General features: G+C 48.6%; 1 protein-coding gene across 2 annotated transcripts in view; it reads right to left on the bottom strand.

The window, feature by feature from the left end:
* The window catches only part of Dock1 (dedicator of cyto-kinesis 1), a 516616-nt gene extending 494433 nt beyond the window's left edge, over positions 1–22183 (bottom strand). The window contains exon 1 of one of the 2 annotated variants that reach the window (XM_063263800.1): positions 21996–22183. In XM_063263800.1, coding sequence (XP_063119870.1) covers positions 21996–22041 — 46 coding nt within the window. In that variant the 5' untranslated portion in view covers positions 22042–22183. The remainder of the gene's footprint in view (positions 1–21995) is intronic. The other variant, NM_001143858.1, reaches the window with a different exon arrangement.
* Positions 22184–23254: the final 1071 nt, after the last annotated feature.

Here is a 23254-nt window from a genome sequence, read left to right as displayed (position 1 = left end):
GGTCAGCATGGCTGTGATCCAAGTCTTAACAAGAATTCCTTCTTCTAGCTTTCTAGCTCCTGGTAGTTCTGGATGTTCCATAGATCTTCCTCATCCTCTCTGGGCTTTGACAGCAAAACTCTACTCTTCTTTCTGGTCACCAGTGCATATGTTGACCCTCACACTAGGACACAGTGCCATTGGCTGAAATGTCCACCTACTCCAGGATAACCTCAATGCTAACTCACAATAATGATCCCATGCCAGACCAGGTCATAATCTGGAATACTCAGTTAGGACCTTAACCCTTTGGAAGAAATTGAGGGTCACACTTTAATCTGTAATATACACTTCCATCACATAATATTTATGAAATGATACAGCCGTGGGACCCAGGCATTAAGTAGCTATATTTTCCCTCAAGTTGAAATGCAAATATATGCAAATGATGATAAGAAAATGGTTTTTAAGGTTCAATCTTTTTCCTTTTGTCTACTTTTCCTAGAAATCTCAATTCAGACTAGAGCACATAAGTAGTTTTAGAATGAGAAAAAAAATCATGTAATTTGGATGGAAATCTGATGATTCTACTCAACAGCTCTCTAGTATTCTTGGGGCTTTGTGTGGTGGGGGCGGTTGTTGGTTTGTTTGTTTGTTTAACAGAAGAAACCTTAGATGGCTCTGTCATGGGGGGACAGCTCCTAGGCTTCTTTATTCAAAGGTGGCATTCGATGTGCAGGTGGTTAGCAAGTGACAAGCAGAGTTGATGTGTGCTGAGTTCCTGTCAGTCCTCTCACAGCAGAGAAGGCAAGGGCTGTCTACCTCTGCTCACACACATTCTAATGGGAGCATGCAAAGCTAACCTGGCCAGGACAAAGTCAGACAACCAGTGCTTCGAACTTAGCCAAGAGCCACAAAGGATGCAGCTTGTAGAACTTTCTTACTGTTTCAAAGTCCAACCTCCCCTGGTTCCAGCTATCACACTGGGACCTATATCACACTGAACCTACAGTTCACCACACCATAAGATGAGCCCATCAAGGGCATTCCCCTGCCCCTATTCCAGTCAACCACAAGATCCTACACCCCTGGTCACCTCTCGGCCACCTACACTGACCTCATTCTTTCAGACTCCAAATCAGCACTGGCAATGTCCTGGCTTGCAGGGGTCCACCACAGCTCTTGCATGTTCACCAGAGCCCAGTTCAGTAAATAAGAGTGCTTGCTACACAATCATGAGGACCTGAGTTTGAAATGCTAGCACCTACCTATGCAAAAAGCTAGGCATGGCCATATACACCTGTAACCCCTGTGCTATGTGTAGCAGAGACTGGGCTTGCTGACAGCCTAGCCCCAGTTTCAGTGAGAGACCCTGTCTCAAGGAATAAAGCAGAGAGTGCTAGAGCAAGACACCTGACACTCTCCTCTGGTATCTATGTGCATACAATTGTACACATAGGTGCACATATACTACACATATGTGCTCACACACATACACAAAAATAAAATATTAAATAAAATCACCAGGGCCATTCTTCCCAGTAATAGACTCTCTGTGGATGCCCAGATGGCGTGGTATTATGACCATGCTTGGGCATGGTCAATCAGCTGCCTGTGGCCACCCATTATTCCTTGGTTCTCCTTTACTGTCCACAGGCAGGGAATCCTCAGCTCACTCAGTACTGCACAGGCAAGAAAATTTCACCTCACAATAAACAGTCACATGACCTGGGCAATCTGGGTATTTCCTAACTTCCCTTCCTCTCAATAAAAGAGTTCAGGGCCCGCAAGCTACCTCGGCAGGTCGAATCATCGACTTCCAAGCCTGGTGACCAGAGTTTGATCCTCCCAGAACCCACAGGGTGGAAAGAACACTAGATGCAAGCTGCCCTTTGACCTCTACATGCATAATGTGGCAAGTACCTCATACCCCTCATATGCACATAAAATAATAAACTGTATTAATAATTTTTTAAGAAGAACAGCAGCCACTCTTAACCTCTCATGTATTGGAGGAAAACCCTCTGATGCTGTGGCATCAACTGGGTGCCAGGTACACTCTGGCCTGATACCCCCTTTCCAGGGGCACCCACTCTCCTACACACACATGCACAGCAGTTCCCACTCATCAACGGGCATGTGTGCTGTGACCCAGTGGATGCCAGAAGGAAGAGAGTACCAAGCTACACATGTAGAGTTTGTCTCCTGCACACACACACACACACACACACACACACACACACACACACGCAAATTTTACAATCAAGGTTCAATTACAAAGCCAGCCCAGGAAGAGATCAGTAACAGTAACTGATAACAGAACAATAACAGAACAATTACAGCAATAGATGGCACTCAATTATTTAAAACATGAATCACTTGTCTCTGGAATTTTCCACTTGCCATTTTCAGACTTCAATTGATCAAAGATAAATAAATATCAGGTAAAGGAGGAGACAGCAATTCTGCAAATTTGAATGTTTAGAAATGTACCCAGAATGCCCAGGGTGGAAGGAAATAGCAAGGAGAAGTAGGCCTGGGACTACCTGAGTCGAACTTCTTGTGTGTGTGTGTGTGTGTGTGTGTGTGTGTGTGTGTGTGTGTGTATCCATTTATCCCCATGAGTGTGTCTGAAAATAACAGCATTTTGGAACAAGCCTGTAGCAAATTAGTCCTACTGGCTCATATGCAGGCTGTATAAAACCAGAAATGTTAATAAAAACAGGAAACAAGTCTCAACTCTGCTATTCCACAGTAGTGGGAGGTGCAGGTAATGATACACTTCCAAACCAAGATGGATCCTATGAGATTAGTGATAAAAAGCCCAGTGAAAAGTTGTGTGTGTGTGTGTGTGTGTGTGTGTGTGTGTGTGTGTGTGTGTGTGATATACATGTAACATAGAAGTCAGAAGACTTCTGCCTGTATTGCTGTCCACTCTTTTTTCTTTCATTTGAAGCGTTTCTCACTGAACAGACAGGGTAGTGACCACCAAGCTCCACATGTCTGTCTCTACCAGCCCTCTACCACAATGCCACAGTTAAAGGCATTCATGGTCCTGGTCAGTTTTTATGTAGATGCTTAGGATGTGAACGCACATCCTCTTGTACTTACAACAAGCACTTTTGTGTACTGAGCTGTCTCCTCAGGCTTCAGTAAAATTGTTACAAACTGGTAAAAATATAAAATAAAATGTAGATAGACCTAAAAGCAAATCACAAAGTCGCTGGCCGTCTTCACAAACAAGCGCCCATTTCACAAATGACACTGTGGTGCTCAACCACACGAGTCCTGGTGCTGTACCGTGTGAGCCACGATCACTCAGCCTCTGTCCTTTAGAAATACATTCACACAATCCTTCATTTCCAGGGACTGTGATTTCTCATTCTGAAGGCTCATTCCATGTTAATCCCACCTTGACATTCCTGCCTATAAATCACAGAAATCAAAGAGAGTCGCCATACAGACAAATGTCCAAGAGTCCTTGACCACATCTGGTCCCCACAGGCAAATGCCAGTCAGACAAAAACTTCCGATAGAGACTTTTCCTTTAGTTCACTTAGAGCAACAGGGGTGAAGAGGTGGAGACCCTCAAGAACTGGGTTTCTATTTGTTCCCTAACTTTTAAAAACCTTCCACCCAACTTGTACTACCCCAGCCCAAACTCGAGCACTGCAAGGGTCTCTTGCCTTACCTACAGCTCTAAACAGAGGTTTCCAGGGACAGCCCAGCTCAGTTCTACCTCCCATCCCTCCGTGCCCATAGGCAGATGGATAAGCAAGCTGCCTGCTGGCTGAAAGAACTGGAGATCCTCCTGCCTTTTGGTAAGCTCACACCCGCCCTGCTATAGGGCACCTTGCCACAGGGCATGGCCACTTGAGGGAAGCAGAACTCAGGGAGTTTGACTGAGCCTACCCAACTCCACAGGGGCAGTGTTGGGCTTCAGGGAGGTACTGAAGCACAGCTTCCAGGAGTGGGAAAGCAGTTGGAGATACTGGAAGGTAGGAGCTGGTTGGGGGTCCCTAGACCTATGGGTTTCTCACTCTTGGACATACAGATGACACTGGGAGTCACGGAAGAGCAGAGAATGGAATCGGGGCCCACGAGCTGGAGACAACATTTAGCCTGGGGCCAAGGGGAAAGGGGAGCCCTGGCTTGTCCCAGCGGGAGATTGTCCTTAGCTTGACAGAAGCAGACTTCATGGCAGTTGTAACTGGGAGCCCAGAGAGGCCTTCTACCTCAGAATAAAGCTGAGGCTCTGTAGACGAAGGCCTTCCCCAGGCTTCTCACAGTGGATCTTAACAAAGAGATAGTTCATGGTTCTAAACAGTTTATTGTCATGGTGGAAAATGGATGCATGAAACCATACCCAACTTCTCAGGGTGGGTCTGAGATTAAATACCTTTTGCAGGTAGAATGTCTGGGAAGGCAAGTTTATTGGCTAAGCCCTCTGGGCCTCTAGGTACCTCATTAGCATGGAGAGCTCTGTCTTGAGCCTATGTGACCTGGGAACATGTCTCTTTTATGTGAGAAGCAAGGCATGTGTTCCAAGTCAGGGGTCTGGCAGGGAACTAGGAGTCATCTAAGCCTCAGGTGTGTGCCCACCGAGTCTCTGGGTCTCGACCTGCTCTACCTTACCAAACTTCCTGCCATGGCTTTACGTCCCACACTTTTCCACCTGCTTATTCTTACACATGGCATGGTGTGGTGGCCCGTTCTGGTTGCTCTATCAGTCAGTAACACAAATGCTTCATAGTTCTGGAAGCTGGAAGTCCAGGATGAAAGCATCAGCATATTTGCTATGTGACGAAGGCCTATGCCTGTTCAGACATCCTCTCTGTATTAAGTCCTCGCATGGAAGAAGAAAGACAACTTAAGTCACCAATAGAGGCACTGTCTTAGTTAGGGTTTTACTGCTGTGAGGAGACACCATGACTGAGGCAATCCTTATAAAGACAACATTTAGTCAGGGCTGGCTTATAGGTTCAGAGTTTCAATCCATTTTATCATCAAGGTGGGAACATGGCAGCGTCCAGGCAGGCATGGTGCAGGAGGAGCTGAGAGTTCTAGAATGAGGGTCTTAAAACTCACACCCAAAGTGATACATTTCCTCCAACAAGGCCATATCTCCTAATAGTGACACGCCATGGCCAAGCATATACAAACCACCACAGGCACTGTGGTTATCAGTGGACAAAATCTAGAGTCATCTGAGAGATAGGCCTCTGGACTTGCCTGTCAGAGTTATTCTGATTGCCTTTACTGGAAAGGGAGGACCTGCCTACTGTGGGTGGCAGCATTCCCTAGGCTGAGTATATTAAAAGGAAATAGGAAGCTGAGCAGCAGCAGCACTCATCTCTCTCTGCTTCCTGATTGTAGACATGTTGCAAATCAACTGCTTCGAGCTCCTCTTGACTTTTCCACCATGACTGGATCCTTGAACTGTGAACTAAATAACCCTTTCTCCCATAAACTGCTTTTGTCAGAGTATTTTATCACAGAAATGGAAAAGAAACTAAGATAGGACCTGCTCCCTCAACACCTCACAGGCAAACAGGTTTTGGTCCATAGAGACAGCAATATACTCAGAATGCAGATTACAGCTAAATAGGGACTCCTGAGATTTTGGTTTTAATGCCTTTATGCTTTCTATATTGTTTATATTCATTTCATAACTAGGACAAAATAGTATTACAAAAAATGGGAATTGTTCAAAAATTAAGATTCTGAGTACTAGAGAGGTGATTTAATGGGTAATGTTAACGTCACACAAGCGTGAGGTCCTGAGTTGAGATTCCTGCCATCGATATAAAGAAAAAGCCAGATGTGATCGGTGTTAAACATCTATAACCACAGCACTGGGGAATAGAGAGAGACAGGCAGACCTGAAGTACTTGCTGGCCAGCCAGCCTTGCAAATCAGTGTGAGCTCTAGGTTCAGTAAAAGACTCTGTCTAGAAAAATGTAATGGAGAGTGATCAAGGAAGACACTAGTGTCAGCCTCTACTTGCACCCATGTGTGCATACATGCACACACAGACACACACCCACTCACAAAGGCCCTAAGACCATCAGCAGGTGTGAGCAATGTGATGTCCATGGGCTAAATAGGACCCAGAAGCTATGACTAGTCTTCATTTTCTCACCGAGGAGATTAATAGCGATTACTAATCAGAAGTTCACAATACTGTGAGCCTCCCTCACTTCCACCTTCTTCTAAAATATTTTCATCCCTGTAAGAGGAAAAAGGACTGTTAAGTAATCACTTCCCCTCCTCTATCCCCAGGCAACCACTAATCTGTTTGTCTATGGATTTGCCTGGTGTAGATAACACATATCAGCAGAGTCCTGTGAAATATGTCCTTCAGTGACTAGCTATGGTCTCTTAGCATTAACGTTTGCAAAGTTCATCCACATTGTACCCTGAATGGGTGCCTCACTCCTTTTTATGAGTCAGTAATATTTCAATGTTTTATCCACTCATCAAAAGTGGACACTTATTCATGTTCACGTCTGAGTATTGGGGGCAGTACCACTCTCAACATTTGCATGTATCTTTTAAGCTGTCATTATTTCTATAGGAAACATACCCATGGGGTTTGGGGGAGGGTTTAGTTCCTACAGTGCTTCTATACGTGATATTTTGAGTAACTAACAAACTGTTTTTATAGATCTAACACTTTCTGGCAGTATCATTTGTCATGACTGCATTTGTGCCCCAACCACCCTGGATCGTGTCTCTTGGTATGCAAAGTCTAGCAAACTTACCAAACGAACTGGCCAAGAAAGGCAGCCCATCTCGGTGTGAACAGAGGATGCTAACTGTCCCTTGTAGCTGTTTAATATTTGGCATCTACAAAATAATTTGGCATCAGTTCTCTCCTTTGACACCTGTCTTTTTATCACATTTGGGGGCAGGAAAAGCCAGAGGCAGAACCTTCACTGACAGATCATCCGAGACCAGAGACATGCTTGAGCCAAACTGGAGCTAGAGCCAGGGCTCAACTGGCACCCACTCATACATTCATTCACCTTCCTTCTAGTCATTACTGGAGGGAGAACTCTTTTATCTGCAAAGGAGACTTGAAAAATAGCCTTGTTTCAAGCAACAGGGGGAGAATTCTAAGCCCATAAAAATCCCCAAAAATGCAAGTGATGACTCCAATTTACCAAGAGAATATCTGAACTATAAAAATAAGGCTCACCCCGTATGTCCACTCATTCAAACAGCTGGGACACAGGAGAGAGAAGAGATCTTTAAGGTCACTGCCTCAGACATCTACTAGGACACTCTGTGGGTCCCAGCACTAGCCTGGAACAGTAACACAAGTCATGTAATACACACACACACACACACACACACACACACACAGACACACACAGACACACACAGACACACACACACACACACACACACACACACACACACACACACACACACATGCGCGTGACTCCAAACACAGGGCTGTTGAGATAAAAACCTCTCTTCACCTATACACATGGACCACATCACATGCTGGGAACTGAAGAAAAGATCTACACAACTTTGGCTGTAGTGGGGGACACAGGGATTGGAGGAGAAGTGCATTGTGGTACTGCAGAGAGCATAGAGAGGCCTCGCTTCACAAGCTGCATAGGAAGACAGGAGTGAGCCTGGAAAACCAAGACAGGTGAAAACAAAGAGCATGTCTAGACAGCGAAGGAAGCCTGGCAAAATGCACTGTGGCTTATCAGGTCACAGGACATTAGGCCCCTCGGGGCCAGGGATCTGGTCACTGAGCCTGTGGCTAAAACACCAGAAGTCATGTTGAGGCTCACAGACCAAGCTTCCTCCCTCCTGTGAGAGGGAGTCCCTGAAATTGCTCCACCCCAGGTCCTCCATCCCGGTAGCCTCATGAGCTTAGTCCTCAAAGCAACACCCCACCAAGAACTACCCAAGGGTTTGCAGTGGCCTGGTATGAGGGCTAAACAACACAACACGCGCTCTCACTTTTGAGAAATGGGCAGCCAAACACACAAGACAAAAAGGGCTTGAAATAAATCGGACTAAGTTAATAGAAGTGAGGCAATTTGGAAGAAAAATAATCACATTTTCCTCCTGCTAAATCATTATTTGCCCCTGGTAAAGTCAATTATGTTAAAGAAAATAAGTTATTATTTCAGAAAAATAAAAAAGGGGCTTGGAAAGTGCTTTTATTTCTACAAATAAAACTCCCTGGCATGGGGGTACACACCTTTAATCAGGACGTAGAAACAAACAGATCTCTATGAGTTCAAGGCCAGCCTGGTCTATACAGTGAATTCCAGGACAGTCAGAGCTACACAATGAGATCCTGTCTCCAAAAGGAAACAAACTGAGCATGCTTGTCTGAGACAGGTCTCCAGTGTGTGGCTTGGGTACAGGAAATGCAGGCCTGGCTGGTTGGTCCCCACCTCATCATCAGAGATCTAACAGCCAGAAAGGCTGGACAGGTGGGATAGCTCAGGCAATGTTACCAAGACCTGAGTTTGTTCCCCAGCACCCACACGGTAGAAGGAAAGAAGCAATTACCACAAGTTGTCCCCAAAACTCCATATAACACACAGTGGCACACATACACATGCATGCACAAAAATAAATGCAATTTAAAGACAAAAATCTAGGGGCTGGAGAAATGGGTCAGCAATTAAGTGCACATATTGCTCTTGCAGAAGACCTGGGTTCAGTTCTCAGCCTATGGTTCCACTCCAGAGGACTCCCATGCCCTTGACCTTCCAGGGGCACCTGAACACATATACCACCCCCACCCTACCCCACACCGCCCACACTTACATACATATACATATAATTAAAAATAATAAAAATAAATCTTTTCAAAGAAGAAGCTTCTACCTGCAGCAGATGACTAACAGAGACCTATAGCTAGCCACTAGCCACAGTGCAGTAATAGGAGACTGCAAAATATTCAGCCCTAAAGGGTATATATATACTCTATACACACACACACACACACACACACACACACACACACGCCTCCTCTACCAGAGCTTTGGGATGGTTGGGGCAGGAAAGGGTGTAAGAGCCCACAGCCATGGATGAAACTTAATCCTGTGAACACAGCAGGGCAGCTGCATATATGAAGGAACGGGGATGGTAGCAGCATATAAGACGTGGACATATCTGTGGAGAATTTTCTTGATAGCTCATTTGATGGAGGTCCCAGGCCACTGTGGACACTGCCAACCCTAAAAAGGTGGGCCTGAGCTATCAGGAAAGGCAGACGAGCAAGCCAATAAGCTGCACTCCTTCACCAGCTCTGCTTCAGTCCTTGCCCCCAGCATTCTTCCTGCCTTGAATTCCTGCCCTGACTTCCCTCGATAATGAACTCTGAGTGTAAGATGAGATAAACCTTTCCCTCTCCAAGTCGATTTTGGTCTTGGTGTTCATTGCAATGACAGAAAAAATAACTAGAACACAGTGCAAGGTTGGTGGCACAGAGAAGACACTTTCCTGCCAGAGAGAGCAGCAGGAGCAGCAGGAACAGCAAGGTTAACAGGAGGAGCAGGAGGAGCAGCAGAAGCAAGAGAAGCAGCAGCAGCAGGAAGAGCAGCAGGAAGAGCACCAGGAGCAGCAGGGGCAGCAGGAGCAGCAGGAGGAACAGCAGCAGCAGCAGGGGCAGCAGGAGGAGCAGCAGGAGAACCAGGGGCAGCAGGAGGACCAAAAGGAGCAGCAGCAGCAAGAGGGGCAGGAGGGGCAGCAGGGGCAGCAGCAGCAGCAATAGAAGGAGCAGCAGTGAACAAGTCAGAGCTTGGCCATCTTCCCCCAGGAAACACTTGGCAGTGTCTGACCCAGAGACAGAAAGTGATACTAGATTCCCGGGGAAATACTGTAGAGCAGCCTTCAAGGTACAGGATGGCTCTTGGGACAAAGGCTGGCCCAGCCCAGGAAGTGAGAAGTGCAGAGGCTGAGCGCCCTGCTTGGCCTGAGTTAGTTTCTGTGATCCCAGAGGGTTTCCCTGAGGTAGAAGGTTCCATCACCCATGCTCAGCAAAAGGGGTATACAACCTGAGAACCATGGAGGCTGAGGGGACACCCTTAAAGAGTGGAGAAAAGAGGTTTCTTCTTTGTTCCATCTTGCAGGCCGCATAAGCTCCCTGTGTGCATGGTCCAGGCAGAGCTGTGTCTCTCCTCCTCAGATGGAGGCAGCTAGCTGCTGGCCCAAGCTGTGAAGACTATGCCCCAGCCGCAGAGCTCCATCCCCAACACTCTGCCTGTGGGGATTCCGGGAAAGGAAAAGAAGCTCCAAGAGACCAGGGAGACACACCTGCTGGCTCCCATCCTGTCTCCAGTCCCCTCCTCAGTCCGTCCTCCCCTCAGCGTCTGGGGACTCAGAGTCATTCGCAATGGGTCCTCAACCTTCCCGCACATCTCTCCCCACAGCCTGGCTTAGAGCAAGAGGAACAGTCAGGAGGCAGACATGACGAGCCCTACAAAGCTCGACTGAGCAGAATCAGGTACAAATGTGCCAAACCAAGGACAATAGGACATGGGGCCACCATAAAAACAGGTAACACCCATAGCTCATTATTGATCACCCAGAAATCCCCAAAGCCCCAGAACCCAATAAAAATTCATTTAGTGACAGAACCCCAACCTAAGTAGAGAGCAGGGTCCCTACATCAGACATGTCCACACCCTATTGCCACTGTATCTACATACTCAACAAGATTCCTGGGTGTCATCCAGAACTATTCAGGGTGGGGTCTAGAACATACATGAGCCACCTACTTGCACCTGTCTATCCACATCACGACATCCCAATCTCTGACACAACAGTGGCTTTGATGGATTCAGATAGGGGACTGTGCTAGAATGTGGGACCCAGAAGGACAACTCTGGACCACCAATACCAAACAGAACTGAGACACAAACAGTAAGCGAGGGAAGAGGTGGGGGAGGGGAGAGGAAGGAAGAATTAGAGGAAGGCAGGAAGGAAGAGAGGAAAAACGAAAGGAAGGGAAGAAGGAAGAAAGAAAGGGGGGAGGAAGGGAATGGAGAAGGGAGAGGGGGAAAGGATCAGAAAGAAAGGAAGCAGTGAAGGGAGAACAAAATGAACAGGAAGGAAGAAAGGGAAAAGGAGAGGAAGACGGGAAGGAGGAAGAGGGGAGACAAAACAGAAAAGTATATTGAGGAGAGGGGAAGGGAGAAAGGGAAAGTGTGAAAATGGAAGAAAGATGGGGATGAGGGTGATTTGGTAAAAGAGGAGGAGAGTAAGAAAAAGAGGAGGGAGGGGAAGAAGGTAAGTAGAAGGAAGAAGAGAAGAGTAAGGAGAGGGAAGGAAAATGGAGAGGAGTATGAGGAGGAGGGAGAGGAAGCGAGAGAGAAGAAAGGGAGGAGGTAGGGGAGGAGAGAGGTAGCTACTGAAAAAACAATTTTCTTTCCATCAGCACGGTTCTCCCCACAATATAGTGCTCTGTGCCTCACATAACACTATTATGGGATTCTCCCAGGGAATTCTGACCACCTTTTCTGATACACACTCCATCATAAACAGAAGAGTTACTTCAGAATACAGACTCCAGCAAATAACAAAACAAAAGCTGGCACTTAGAAGAACGGGCAACTCTCCCACACAAGTCCCAGCGCACTACGCACTGAGACCAAAAGAAGTCCACATGTGCTCTCTCTAGGGGCATCCTCGGAAGCTGCAGGGTCAAAACAGAAAAGATGCCTAACTGTTTGCTTCCTGGACTCAGCATCTTGGAATAATCTTGAAACCCACAGACAACAAACATGGCCTCAGTTCTCAGCTGTATCTCTCCCCGTCTCTGGGGAAAGCAAACAACTATTTACCATTAAGTTTCAAAAATTAGAAAAGTGGGGGGGGGGGGGGAAGTACATACAATCTGCTAAAGGGATGCTAAAGGGCTCACTCCAATCCACTTCCTGGCTAATGAAAAATAGGTGTCAACAGGAGTGGGCGGGACTACCAACTTCTGGGCTCATGCTGCTGTAGGTAGAGAACTGTGTGACACCAACATGAAGCAAACTTTAATTGTATGAAACCAGCAGAATGCACTGTCTGGCCAGAAGCAGGCAGACAGAGATCCTTGTGAGATCCTTGTGAGGCTAAAGCCAGCCTAGTCTCTGTATAAAGTTCCAGGCTAGCCAGGGTTACATAGTGACACCCTCTTTTTAAAAAGGCAACATAATAGCAGAACGTTGGAGAGAACAGCTAGCAAGTAGCCAAACGCAGAAAGGAAATCATGACTGTTACATTTCTCTACAAGCTTATCTAATGTGATTCTGTTAAACAAATCACTCAGAGTGCCACATGAGTTGTGTGCAACACTCCCAAGGTAATAGCAAATCACAGCTTTAAGCAGCACCTGGTGGAGGCTGAGTGACACTTTCGGAGACACAGTGACACCTTCAAGCTGAGCCTATATCCTCTGCTTTTATAGTCCCCTGGGAAAACAGAAAGAACTGTGACCACTCACCCTATCTCAGTAATACTTTCTACAGCTCACCCAGCTTCACCTCAGACTCTCATGAGAGAGGCTGTCAAAACTACAAAACAATGATGAAACAAAACAAAACAAACAAACAAACAAAAAAAAAAAAAAAAAACAAGTGTGAAGATGTACACCTGCTACCCCAGCACTCATGAGGTGTAGGCCTAAGGACAGAAGTTCAAGGTCATCTTCAGCTACTCAGAGAGTCTGATGCTAGCCTAGGCTGCTCAGTGAAGTCTAGGCCAGCCGACTACAGACTAGAACCTTGTCTCGAAAGGCAACTACCAAAGAATAAATAAATCCACAACAAGGCTCTCTGTGCCTCCGAAACAGAGTGTTTAATGTCATCCACCACATGCTAAGCACCAAAGGCACCCAGAAGAAAAGTTAACTTGCTTGCCCTGTCTGAGAGAAGCCACCTGCCTGCTGAAGGCAGAGGGTGCCAGTGTGTATGTACCCAGATTCCCTCTTGTGTGCAGCTGTGGTGACTTACTTGGTGGGCACAGAGCCAGCATGGCTTCAAAATTATCACAAAATTCAAGGCATTCATTTGTCCCAAGACCAGTCCCCTCCTTGCCCCTTCAGCTCCCCTACGACTCAGTGGTGCCAGATCACTGAGAGCCTTATGAGTTTGCCTAGGGGAGAGAAGCCAGCCTCCCACTGCAGCATTTAGGGCAGTCCCTGGGGTCAGGCAGTGAGCAGCCTGCAGACAGTAGCAAAGGTGCAGTCCTAGCACCAAAGGCCACCCCTGTCATCACTGCAGAGCTGGGATTCAGGAAGCACAGTGCAGCTGGCTCCCGTCACCTTTTGAGAACTGGGAAATGAAGCCGAGGAGGGTGTGTGAGCGCCCAGGCCCAGCTAGGCTTAAGAAAAACAACAGTACCAAGTACAGTTCATATTCAGGTCTAAAACTGCCCGAGCGCATTGCTCTGGCATGAACTTTGCTGTTGACATCCAGGCTGACCCAAGGACAGGAGCCCGATATTTCATCTGTCACATCCCTCCGGGCACCTTCAGCCTTACAGGAAAGAACAAAACAAAGCCCAGGGGCCATGAAGACAAAGGAAATTCAGCTGACTCTTAAGGTACACTGCAGAGGGCTGGGTTGTGAGCCCCTGAGTCTGAATGCTGGAGTTACAACCTCAGTTTAAAACCTACTATGCTCTTCTCTGCTGCTGTGATAAAAACATGACCAAGCCAACTCAAAGAAGAAAGAAAATGGCGGGGTGGCATGGCAGCAGGCAGGCACAGCGGAAAAGCAAGCTGAGAGCTCACCTCTTCAGTCACAAACAGAAAGCAGAGAGAAAACGAACTGGAAGTAGGAAGAAGCCTCTGCTCTCAAAGCCCACCTCATGTAGTTCATCCAGCATGGCCACACATCCTAAGCTTCCCCAAGGAGCACCACAACTATGGTGACATTCTCACTCGGAAAACCACAGAGTCCCAGGACGGAATTGGGGGGTGGGGTGGGGGACGAAACCATTCATCGGGTAACTGGGCTAAAATGAGGTTTTCAGGAAAAGCCCCAATTCAATAGGTTTGGTGTCATTCCTTAAAAGGACGAGAGGTGAGGACACACTCACCAGAGTGAGATGGAGTGAAGGTGACAGTCTGCCTACAAGCCAAGCAGACAGGTCTCAGATTTTAAAAACAAACAACAAGCACCATAATATACCCACCTACGAATTCCAGCTCAAGAACCATGAAATAAGCACCTGCTGTCCAAAGTGCCCAGACTCTGGCACTTCGTCATAGCAGCCCCACTAAACTAATCTACACAGCATGCACATGGGTCTTCATGACAGCCCCAAGGGCTGCCCATCACATTGGCGAGAGCAAATCTGCAGCAGCATTTTCTGTCACTGTACCATTATGCTTCCAAACTGCCTTACTGAGCATTAGCATTCTCCCCACTTTGGGAAAAGGTGCAAAGGAGACTGGGAAAAGGCTCAGAGGCTTGCCCCAGTCACATACGGCACCTTCATCTTGAAGATGTCAAGGCCTCATTAGGAAGCTGTGTGCAGGGGGGTGCAGCTGATGGTGCTTGCCGGCAACCTGTCAGGGCTAAAAGCCAACTCTGATGTGCACCTCCTCTCTCTGCTGGTTAGGGTTTCCCAGCTTGGCACAAACCTACATATGCCTAGGAAGAGGGAACGAACGTCATTTGAGGAACTGCATCCGTCAGGTTGTGGACACATCTGTGGAGTACTTTTCTTGATCGCTGGCTGATGTGAAAGGACCCAGACCTCTGTGGGCAGTGCTGTCCCTAGGTAGGTGGGCCTGGGCTATCTAAGAAAAGTAGCTGAGAAAGCCAGTGTCTGCTCTGTTCCTACCTCAGCTTCCCTGGATGATGGGCGGTAACCTGTAAACCAACCTAACCCTTTCCTCCCCAAGTTGCTTTTGATTCTGGTGATTTATCACCGCAACGAAAAGCAAACTAGTGCAAAAGTTCTCCCAAGAGCTTCTCAGCACACTGAAACAATTGCAAAAGTGATGGTGTGGATGAGTGATCCAGAGCTCAGTTAAACATTGCTGATTCTACCAGGTTGGCCACACACACTGGGCCACCCCCTCCATGCTGGCCTTTTAGGCAGAACAACTACCCTTCCATGAAAACATGAACAATTTTCTCCTCACTGTTGGTAAATAAAACGTTACCTTTATTCTGTCTCTCTTTTTGTCGACGTTTATTTGATTTTAGTTAGGGGAAGGGCACATGTATCAGGGTAACCACAGAGGTCAGAGGGCAACCTGCAGGAGTCAGTTCTTTCCTTCCTCCATGGGAGTCCTGGGCATCAAACTCAGATCCTCAAACAGAAAGCACCTTTAGTCACTGAGCTGTTTTGAGGGCCCCACCCTTTACAACTTCTCAGGTCAGTGGCTCAGCTCCTGCTGTCCCTCCCTGGGGCACCTCCATCGATACCAGCCAGCCACATGCTGGCCTCCACACATACATGATGCCCAGACATCAGAGAATGGCTACCCTGGGGAGACACAAACTCCAACCACAGTGAGACACTGATGCCCCAGTCAGTCTGGGTAAAGTGAACAGACACAGCAAAGACAGGAAGGACAGGAAGGAGGCAACACGACGCTGGTAAAGGTAACCTGTGAAGCCAGCATGGTAGAGGCTGGCAGTTTCTTTTAAAGACTAAATATCCAGCACTGCAGAGGAGGCTCACAGGTGAAGCGCTTGCACCACAAGCATGTGCACCTGCATGTGGGCTGTAGTGCCCACACCAAGGCCAGGCACAGTAATGTGCACCCATAAATAGAGTAATGACGGAGGAGGGGGGACATAGGGATCCCTGTAGGTCATTAGCCAGTCTGCCTAGCCAAAATATGAGTTCCGGTTCTAGTAAGGGACCCTGGCTCAAAACATAAAGTGGACAGTGATGAAGAAAGATTCTGACATTGACCTCTGGCCCCACCCCTCTCGAAATGAGAAGAAAAAGAATAGACACGTTATCCATCTACCATAGGACTCGGCAACTGCATTCCTGGGCATCTCCCTTCCCACCCCAACACACACACGCACACACGCACAGAGAGAGAGAGAGAGAGAGAGAGAGAGAGAGAGAGAGAGAGAGAAGCTTTATCCATAAGAGCCAAAACTCATCTTTTGGCAGATGAACAGTCAAACCTGTGGCAGAGCCGTAAAGAGCACTCCATAGGAGGGAACTGGACAGACTCAACAACCTGGTGGACCAAAGACTGAGAAGCCACTGAACATCTGGACCCTGGCTCAGTGATTGCACGACCAGTCTGATGCGAAGCAAACTTGAAGCAAACTGAAAAAGTGAGTAAAAGATCCCTTTGTGTTGTCACTTTTTTTATGCCTGCATGTGGTCATATTGCTTGAAAATACCAACTTTAATGAGGGGGGAAGAGAAAGGAAGAATGGAGAGAGGGCAGAAGGGCAAGGGGGAGGGAAGATGGAAGGGAGGAGGAAGGAAGGAAGGAAGGAAGGAAGGAAGGAAGGAAGGAAGGAAGGAAAGAGGGAGAACGGAAGAATGGTGGGGGGGAAGGGGGAGGGCTCAAGTACTACTGAAAAAACTGCTGGGTTTCCCTGTATCCACCCAGAGAACACAGCCTTACTCTGCTCCCTGCCCTCACTGCCTGCAGCCACAGGAGTGACCCAGAACCAGCCGGAAACTTATTCCCACACCCTAACACAATCCTGTTCAGACAGGTAGTGCTCTAGAATGATGGCATAACAATATATTTAAAACATTTGAGTTTCAAAGTAAAATCGGATTTAGAGAAATATAATCCGTGCCCTAATTCGGTTTTTCTGCAACTCCCGTGAATGAAAATGGGTGTGTTCTTACTTAGGATCCAATTTAATGTTTTATCCCAAAGCAGCAGCCTGCTCACCACTCTGGGTAATGAAAGAGACCTCTGCCTCCCCTCTCTCCCCTGCCCTCCCAGGGGGTCTTTGGATGTTCCAATCTTTGAAGCAAAGACAAGCCAACAAGAACAAACCCCAGGTTTCATACTAACCAAAAAGGATTTTAAGAAATCATTTGCCTGGGCCATAGAGTTAGGCCAGCCTGAGCAATGTAGTAAGATTCTGTCTCAAAAAAATAAAATAAATAAAATAAAACAGTAAAATCACCTTTTGAAGAAAATCAATTTCCCAGGAACTATGGGAGTTCCATCTAAGTAGGAAGTCCCTTGGCATTATACCACCTCGCTCCCCATCTCTCTCTCCCTTGCCTTTGACATTTTGGCTTTTTTCATGACAAGAGTCTCACTATGCACCTTCAGCTGTCCAGGAACTCACTAGGTAGCCTAGGCTGATCAGAAACTCACAGAGATTACCTGCCTCTGCCTCCCAAGTGCTGGTATTAAAGGTGTGTGCTACCACGCCCAACTTCCTCATTACAATTCTTAAAGCTGTACCTTAACAATGAATAAAAGATAAGGCAGTAAGAGTGAGGACCAGAGCTCGATCCCCAGAACTCACAGTGGAAGGGAAGCACCAACTCCTGTAAACTGTCCTATGCACATCTGCATGCATGCTCACACTAATAAACATAATAATGTTTTCTTAAAAGTAAAATGATAGCTCTGAGCACATTACCTCAATGAATCCTTGCAAGACTCTGAAGTACACAGGCTCAGCTCCACTCTGCACTTGGGAATATCAAGGCTCAGGGTCACAGTATGAGCAAGAACCAAGAATAATTTAAGGTGTCTACCTTCCCAATGCTCTCCTCCTCCTGCGGATCTCTACCTGAATGAGGAGGGTGAGGAATGCTGGGCTCACTATCTTCCCTGCACCTAACAGGGCTCACCAGACAGCAGACTCCTGACCCAGGTCGCTGTCCACATCATAGGCTCTGGTTTTCTGCTACAGCTATAAGGAACTGCCCCGGTTAGATGGCCTTAAGCTTACCCAAGTGCATGGCTCCACACTTCTGCAACCTGAGGCCCAGTGGCTATGGGTCTCAAAACAGAAGCCTGGCCAACAGGGCTCCCACCAGGAGGAGACTGCAAGAGGAATTTACTTTGAAGCTCATTTGAGGTGTTTGCAGAATCATACAGTTTATGAGATCACACTGCCTGGTAGTCCTTAGCTTTCTGGGGCCTCAGTCTAGTCCCTGCCAGGGAACCCCCATGTATCCTGTCAGCTGCTCATCAAGTCCTTCTCTGCTGTGGAACCTAGCTTCCCATTCAACATGTCTCTCTTTCCTACTCCGTCTGCCAAGGCCAGTCAGCCAAGCTCCCAGGGCCCATGTGACCCCATCCCAAACTTCATAAGCTCCATCACACTGCAAAGCCTCTCTTCTGTATTAGCATATCACAATTCACAGGGTAAAAATTAGGTTGTGCACACCTCTATGGCCCACCTCCCACAACTGTGAACACACTGTCCCCAGGTATCCCTCTAGCCCATGCTGAATGTGACAAACAGGAGCCATCAAAATGGATTAATTCTAGAACACAGGACCCTGCCATCTAGCCAAGCCCTTGGTGTGACTGCTGAATCAAAGTTTACACCTGCATGACTAAGCCAATCCCCTAAACAGAGCCCACCACATCAAGCCCAAGAGAGGGGGAAAGGCCAGCTGGCAGCCTTCAGAAGCAGCAACCCCACAAAATAAATCGCAGGAACCCCCATTTCCTGCCCTGGCAAGAGCCACACACCAGCCATTTAGTCTCATCTCGATTTTCCGGAATAAACAAATAAAGACTGCAGCGGCTCATTTACAAACAATGCCTCTAAGAGTCTCCAAGCTCCTCTGAACAGTGAGCTGTGATTCATGTTTCCAAAAGAGATGGTGTTTGATCATTTTCCTTCTCCCTCGTGATTCATTCACGGGCCAAGCGGCTGGAGTGGAAGCAGGGTCCACCCACCAGAGCCTCAGGAGAGAAACAGGCCTGTTGTTAAGGCTACCAAAGAGAAGGCAGAAGTTAATATGGGGGAATCTTTAGTAACTTTCCCTTAGGGAAAAAGGGCCAATCAGCCTGCATACAAGAACTTACATCCTCCCCAGGGAGCATCTGCCCTCTGTGCCACTAAGATCCTCCCAAGACACGAAGAGAGCTGAGGGTGCCTCTATGCCTCCACCCTTGACTTCCCTCTACTCTGACACATGGACGCTAATCTTCAAGGTGCCTTCTGATGCTGTCTTATGCCATCCTGGTGAAGAGAGACACACCCACGTTCTCCTACATCAGACAGCTTTTCACACTTTTGCCAGAATTTCCTGGAAAAACCATCCCCTAGAAACAACGGTTCTCAACCTGCGAGCATGGCCCCGGGTGGGGATCACATATCAGATATCCCACATATCAGATATTTACATTACGATTCCTAACGGTAGCAAAATCACAGTTATGAAGCAGTAACAAAATAATTTTATGGTTGGGGGAGGGGTGTCACCACAACACGAGGAACTGTATTAAAGGGTCACAGCATTAGAAAGGTTGAGAACCACTGTACTAGTTCTCCTTTGAGAACTTTCTGAAAGTTTTGAGATTAATGCATTAGCAAAAGACTTGATGTTAGAAGTCCTATCCAAGAGTGCTTTCAGGGGGATGTGTGGCCTAACTGGGACAGCCACAGCCTCCTGGGCTGCTTGTTTCCTACTCTGGAGGGAGACCCTCCTCACCCTATATAGGAATGTTCCCCCTTCTTCTCCAGGTCAAGCCGCACTACAGAACTACAAAAGGTTCACTGAAGACAACACGCAGGTCTCTAGGGGAACTGGACACTATAGCAAAATGAAGTGCCTCCACCACCCTACCCCACACCCTGGCACTGGATATCGGTGCGTGTGTGTGTATGTATGTATGTATGTAAGTATGTATGTATGTATGTATGTATGTACCTGTATCTGTATCCCTCCCTCTCTCTCTCTCTCTCTCTCTCTCTCTCTCTCTCCCTCTCTCTCTCTCTGAAATGAAAGCCCCACATTCAACAAAGGAATTCATGGGGCTTCCACTGTTAGATCTGCAGGTTTTCTTGCCCTTTTGCTTACAAAATATGACTTTTTTCTTTTTGAGACAAGATCCCATGTAGCTCAGGCTGGCTTCATACTTACTATGCTGAAGAGGATGAGCTTCAACTTCTGATCTTCTTGCCTCTCGACCTCCCAAGTTCCAATTTTCCGGGTATGTACCCACACTACCACCCCTGCACTACAAACTGAGTTTGAACCAACCCTCTCCCCCCAAGCCTTTTCTTTCCTATCTACAACCCTTCTTTCCCACAGCTGCTAAGGTCTCCGGTCTGCCTGCTTCTTTCTCTCAAATGTCAACAAAGTAGTCTGCCAGCTTAAACGGGGTGGAGGGTTCAGGGAGGAGACCCACCAGGTGTGAGGGCGCATGCCTTTAAACCTAGCACTCAGGAGGCAGAGACAAGTAGACCTCTGTATGAAGCCAGAACAACCAGAGCTACATAGTGAAACTCTGTCTCAAAAAGTAAACAAAAAACATAGAAAGAGACTCCCCTATCCAGTAATCACAAGCCATGGTGGCAGCTACACCAGAACAGGGATGAATGTGAACCCGCTGTTGCCAGGGTTCAAACCCAGAGCGCTCCCATTACTGTGCTGCAAGGGTAAAGTGTAAGTAACAACTTTCTCCACTACCCGAGACTCCCCTACAGGCCCAAGGGTCCCTCTCCTTCCTCACTGCCTCCTGACCGTCCTGTGGCCGCTTTCTGCTTGCTCCTGGTCTTCTAGCTGTTTTTTGAACAGTCCTGTGCAATCCCAGGAGAAAACACTCATCGCTCCCACACCCTGAAGTCCTCCTAAGTAGGATCCTCATCCCAAATTAGACAGATGGGACTCTCACAGCCCTTCTTGCCCCACATGGGACCCCCAGGAGGTACAAGATATGCTTCTTAGCTCCTTACACACCCCATCCACCCCCAGAAAGCCCAGCTCTGTCATGGGCCTCAGAAAGGTCTGCCAAATGCAGGTGGAGGCCAGTCCCAGTGTTCACAAGGAGGGAAGTCCTCCAACCCAGTGTGTGGGCCTAGAGTGGAGGTAGGAGCCCTAGGCTTCCCCAGCCCTGCCCCCGTGGCCACCATCCCCTACTTGCTACAGAAATAAGTAACTAGAGTTCAAAGGAAGGACACAGCCTTGTAGATTGGAGTCTCCAGGAAGCTTCCAAAGTTAGCGGGCTGGGACAAGAGCTAGGCCTGCAAGAAGGTGCTGAAGGCGTGCCTAGAACAGACAGCTGCTGAGAAAACGCCTCAAGGCAGCCCTTAGGGTGGAAGGCGGCAAGCTCCTCTAAATGCTTGCTTGCAAATCCCTGAGAAATGCTTGCTTGCAAGTCAGACAGAGTCTCTGCTCAGGTGAGGCTGGGCATCAGAGGATCCTTAGGGAAAGAGAGAAGGAGCCTGGAAACAGAATAGTCAGGTCTGGAATGCCAGCGAGCCCTGAGGCCTAGACAGACCTGATTTTTGATGTGGGCTGGCTGGAGGGGAAGACAGGGTCTGCAGGGCTCTAGTACTGTCTAGCCACTGAAGCAAGCCGGGCTCCTTGGAATGTGTCTTGAGTCAAATGTAAGCTTGCAACCCGACTCCCTCCACCCCCTCGGGAAGCGACAAAGGCAAAACCAGGTCCCCGCCCTCGAGGTCCGTTTCCAGGGTCCCCGGGAAACAGGAGCGCCTGAGTGCCCCCCCCCACCATCCAGGGCGGGAAAGGCGGCACGGACCCAGCCCGGGAAGCGCAGCCACTCCTCACGCGAGAAAAGGAGACTTCACAGATCCGTGCGCTGCACAATGAAAAGTGTTCACCCGGAATCCCGGATGCCAAACAAAAGTTTCCCGAAGAAGCCAAAACGCACACAAACAATGACCCCGGGAGCCCTGCGCACTCAGGAACACACGGGACTACACAGAGCGAATGCGCGGGAATAAGGAGCACGGTGGACCCCGGAAGGTCACCGGGTTCCCCACGCGGGCTCCAGCCCCCGGCGGGCCGGGCTCCGCACCGCGCGGCAACAGGCTGGGCACCGCGGCGGGGAAGTTGCGCGCGGGGCGGGCGCGGGGCGGCGCGCTGCTCACCCACGCCGTACTTCTCCTCTCGTTTGGTGGGGACCCAGCGCGTCATGGTGGCGCTGGCCGCAGCCCACTGGAGCCGCCGCTGCCGCTGCCGCCGCCGCTGCTCGGGCAGGAAACTGTGCGCCTAGGCCGCCATCTTCCATTCCTTCCCCGCCGCGACAGGATGGGGAGGAAAAAGTTTGCGGCGGAGGCGGTGTCATGTGGGACGGGGCGGGCGGAGCGTCGCGGGCCGGATGGGAAAGGCCAGGAGCGCCGGCGAGAGGCGGGACGGCAGCCGGCTGCAGCCCGCCCAGGCGCGCGTGCCCTGGGCCGGGCTGGCCGCGTCCCTCGAGGGACCCAGGCCGCTTCCCCGAGCCCACAGACGTCCTGCACGCTGCACGCGCCGCGCAACTCGCATTCTCTACTTTTCACTGAACAGCAGGCACCTCGTACCTATTAATCTGCACCGTACACCCCTCACCCTGCACACTCTACTCTGCACCGCATTCAGCATTCTTTATTATGTACCCCACACACTACATTGAACACCAAGCATCGGCATCCTAAACACTCTGCACCCTTGCATGGTGCAGAGGCGCTGTCTTTACACACACACACACACACACACACACACACACACACACACACACACACACACACACAGAGTCCTTACAGCCCTCCGGACCTGGACCTAACACAAATAGTGGAGGATCAGAACAGAATCAGACACCAAACATGTACTCACTAGTGTGTCCTGGTGGAGAGCGCTGAAGCAGAGCTAGGAGTTCTTCGTGGTTCGTTCATTATTTCATTCATTCATTCAACAAACACAAAGTGGGCACCTATTTCGCCAGAGGCTGAACGTACTGAGCGTGCCTGGTAGCTGATGGGAGTGGTGACGTACAGTCAGCACTGGTTAAGAGAAGCCTAGGGAAAGACTTTGCAGCCCCTGGGTGTTTCTATCAACCCAGCTCCCTTTAGGTGTTGAGGGCCTGGGGCTGCACTGAGAGGCTCCAGGCTTGCACAACTTTGAGGCATTCAGTGGGAGTTGGGCCCTGCTGAAGTGGGGAAAGAGGGAAGTGGGAAGAGAAAGGAAGCCAGTCCAAGCTTAGAACAGGCAGCTCAGCCTCCTAGCAACCCTAATCTGAAGGAGGCCGGTCTCAGATTCACCCAGTGCCAGCCACCCACAAGTGCAATACTTCTGAGTTCTCCAAGGCCCGCACATAGACACACCCCAGAGTTTTCATTAGAATCCAAGAAAAGGTTAAAACTAAGGGGAGGGC

Source organism: Rattus norvegicus, chromosome 1, assembly GCF_036323735.1.
Source record: "Rattus norvegicus strain BN/NHsdMcwi chromosome 1, GRCr8, whole genome shotgun sequence".
NCBI lineage: Eukaryota > Metazoa > Chordata > Mammalia > Rodentia > Muridae > Rattus > Rattus norvegicus.
This window is presented reverse-complemented; position numbering and strand designations above follow the sequence as displayed.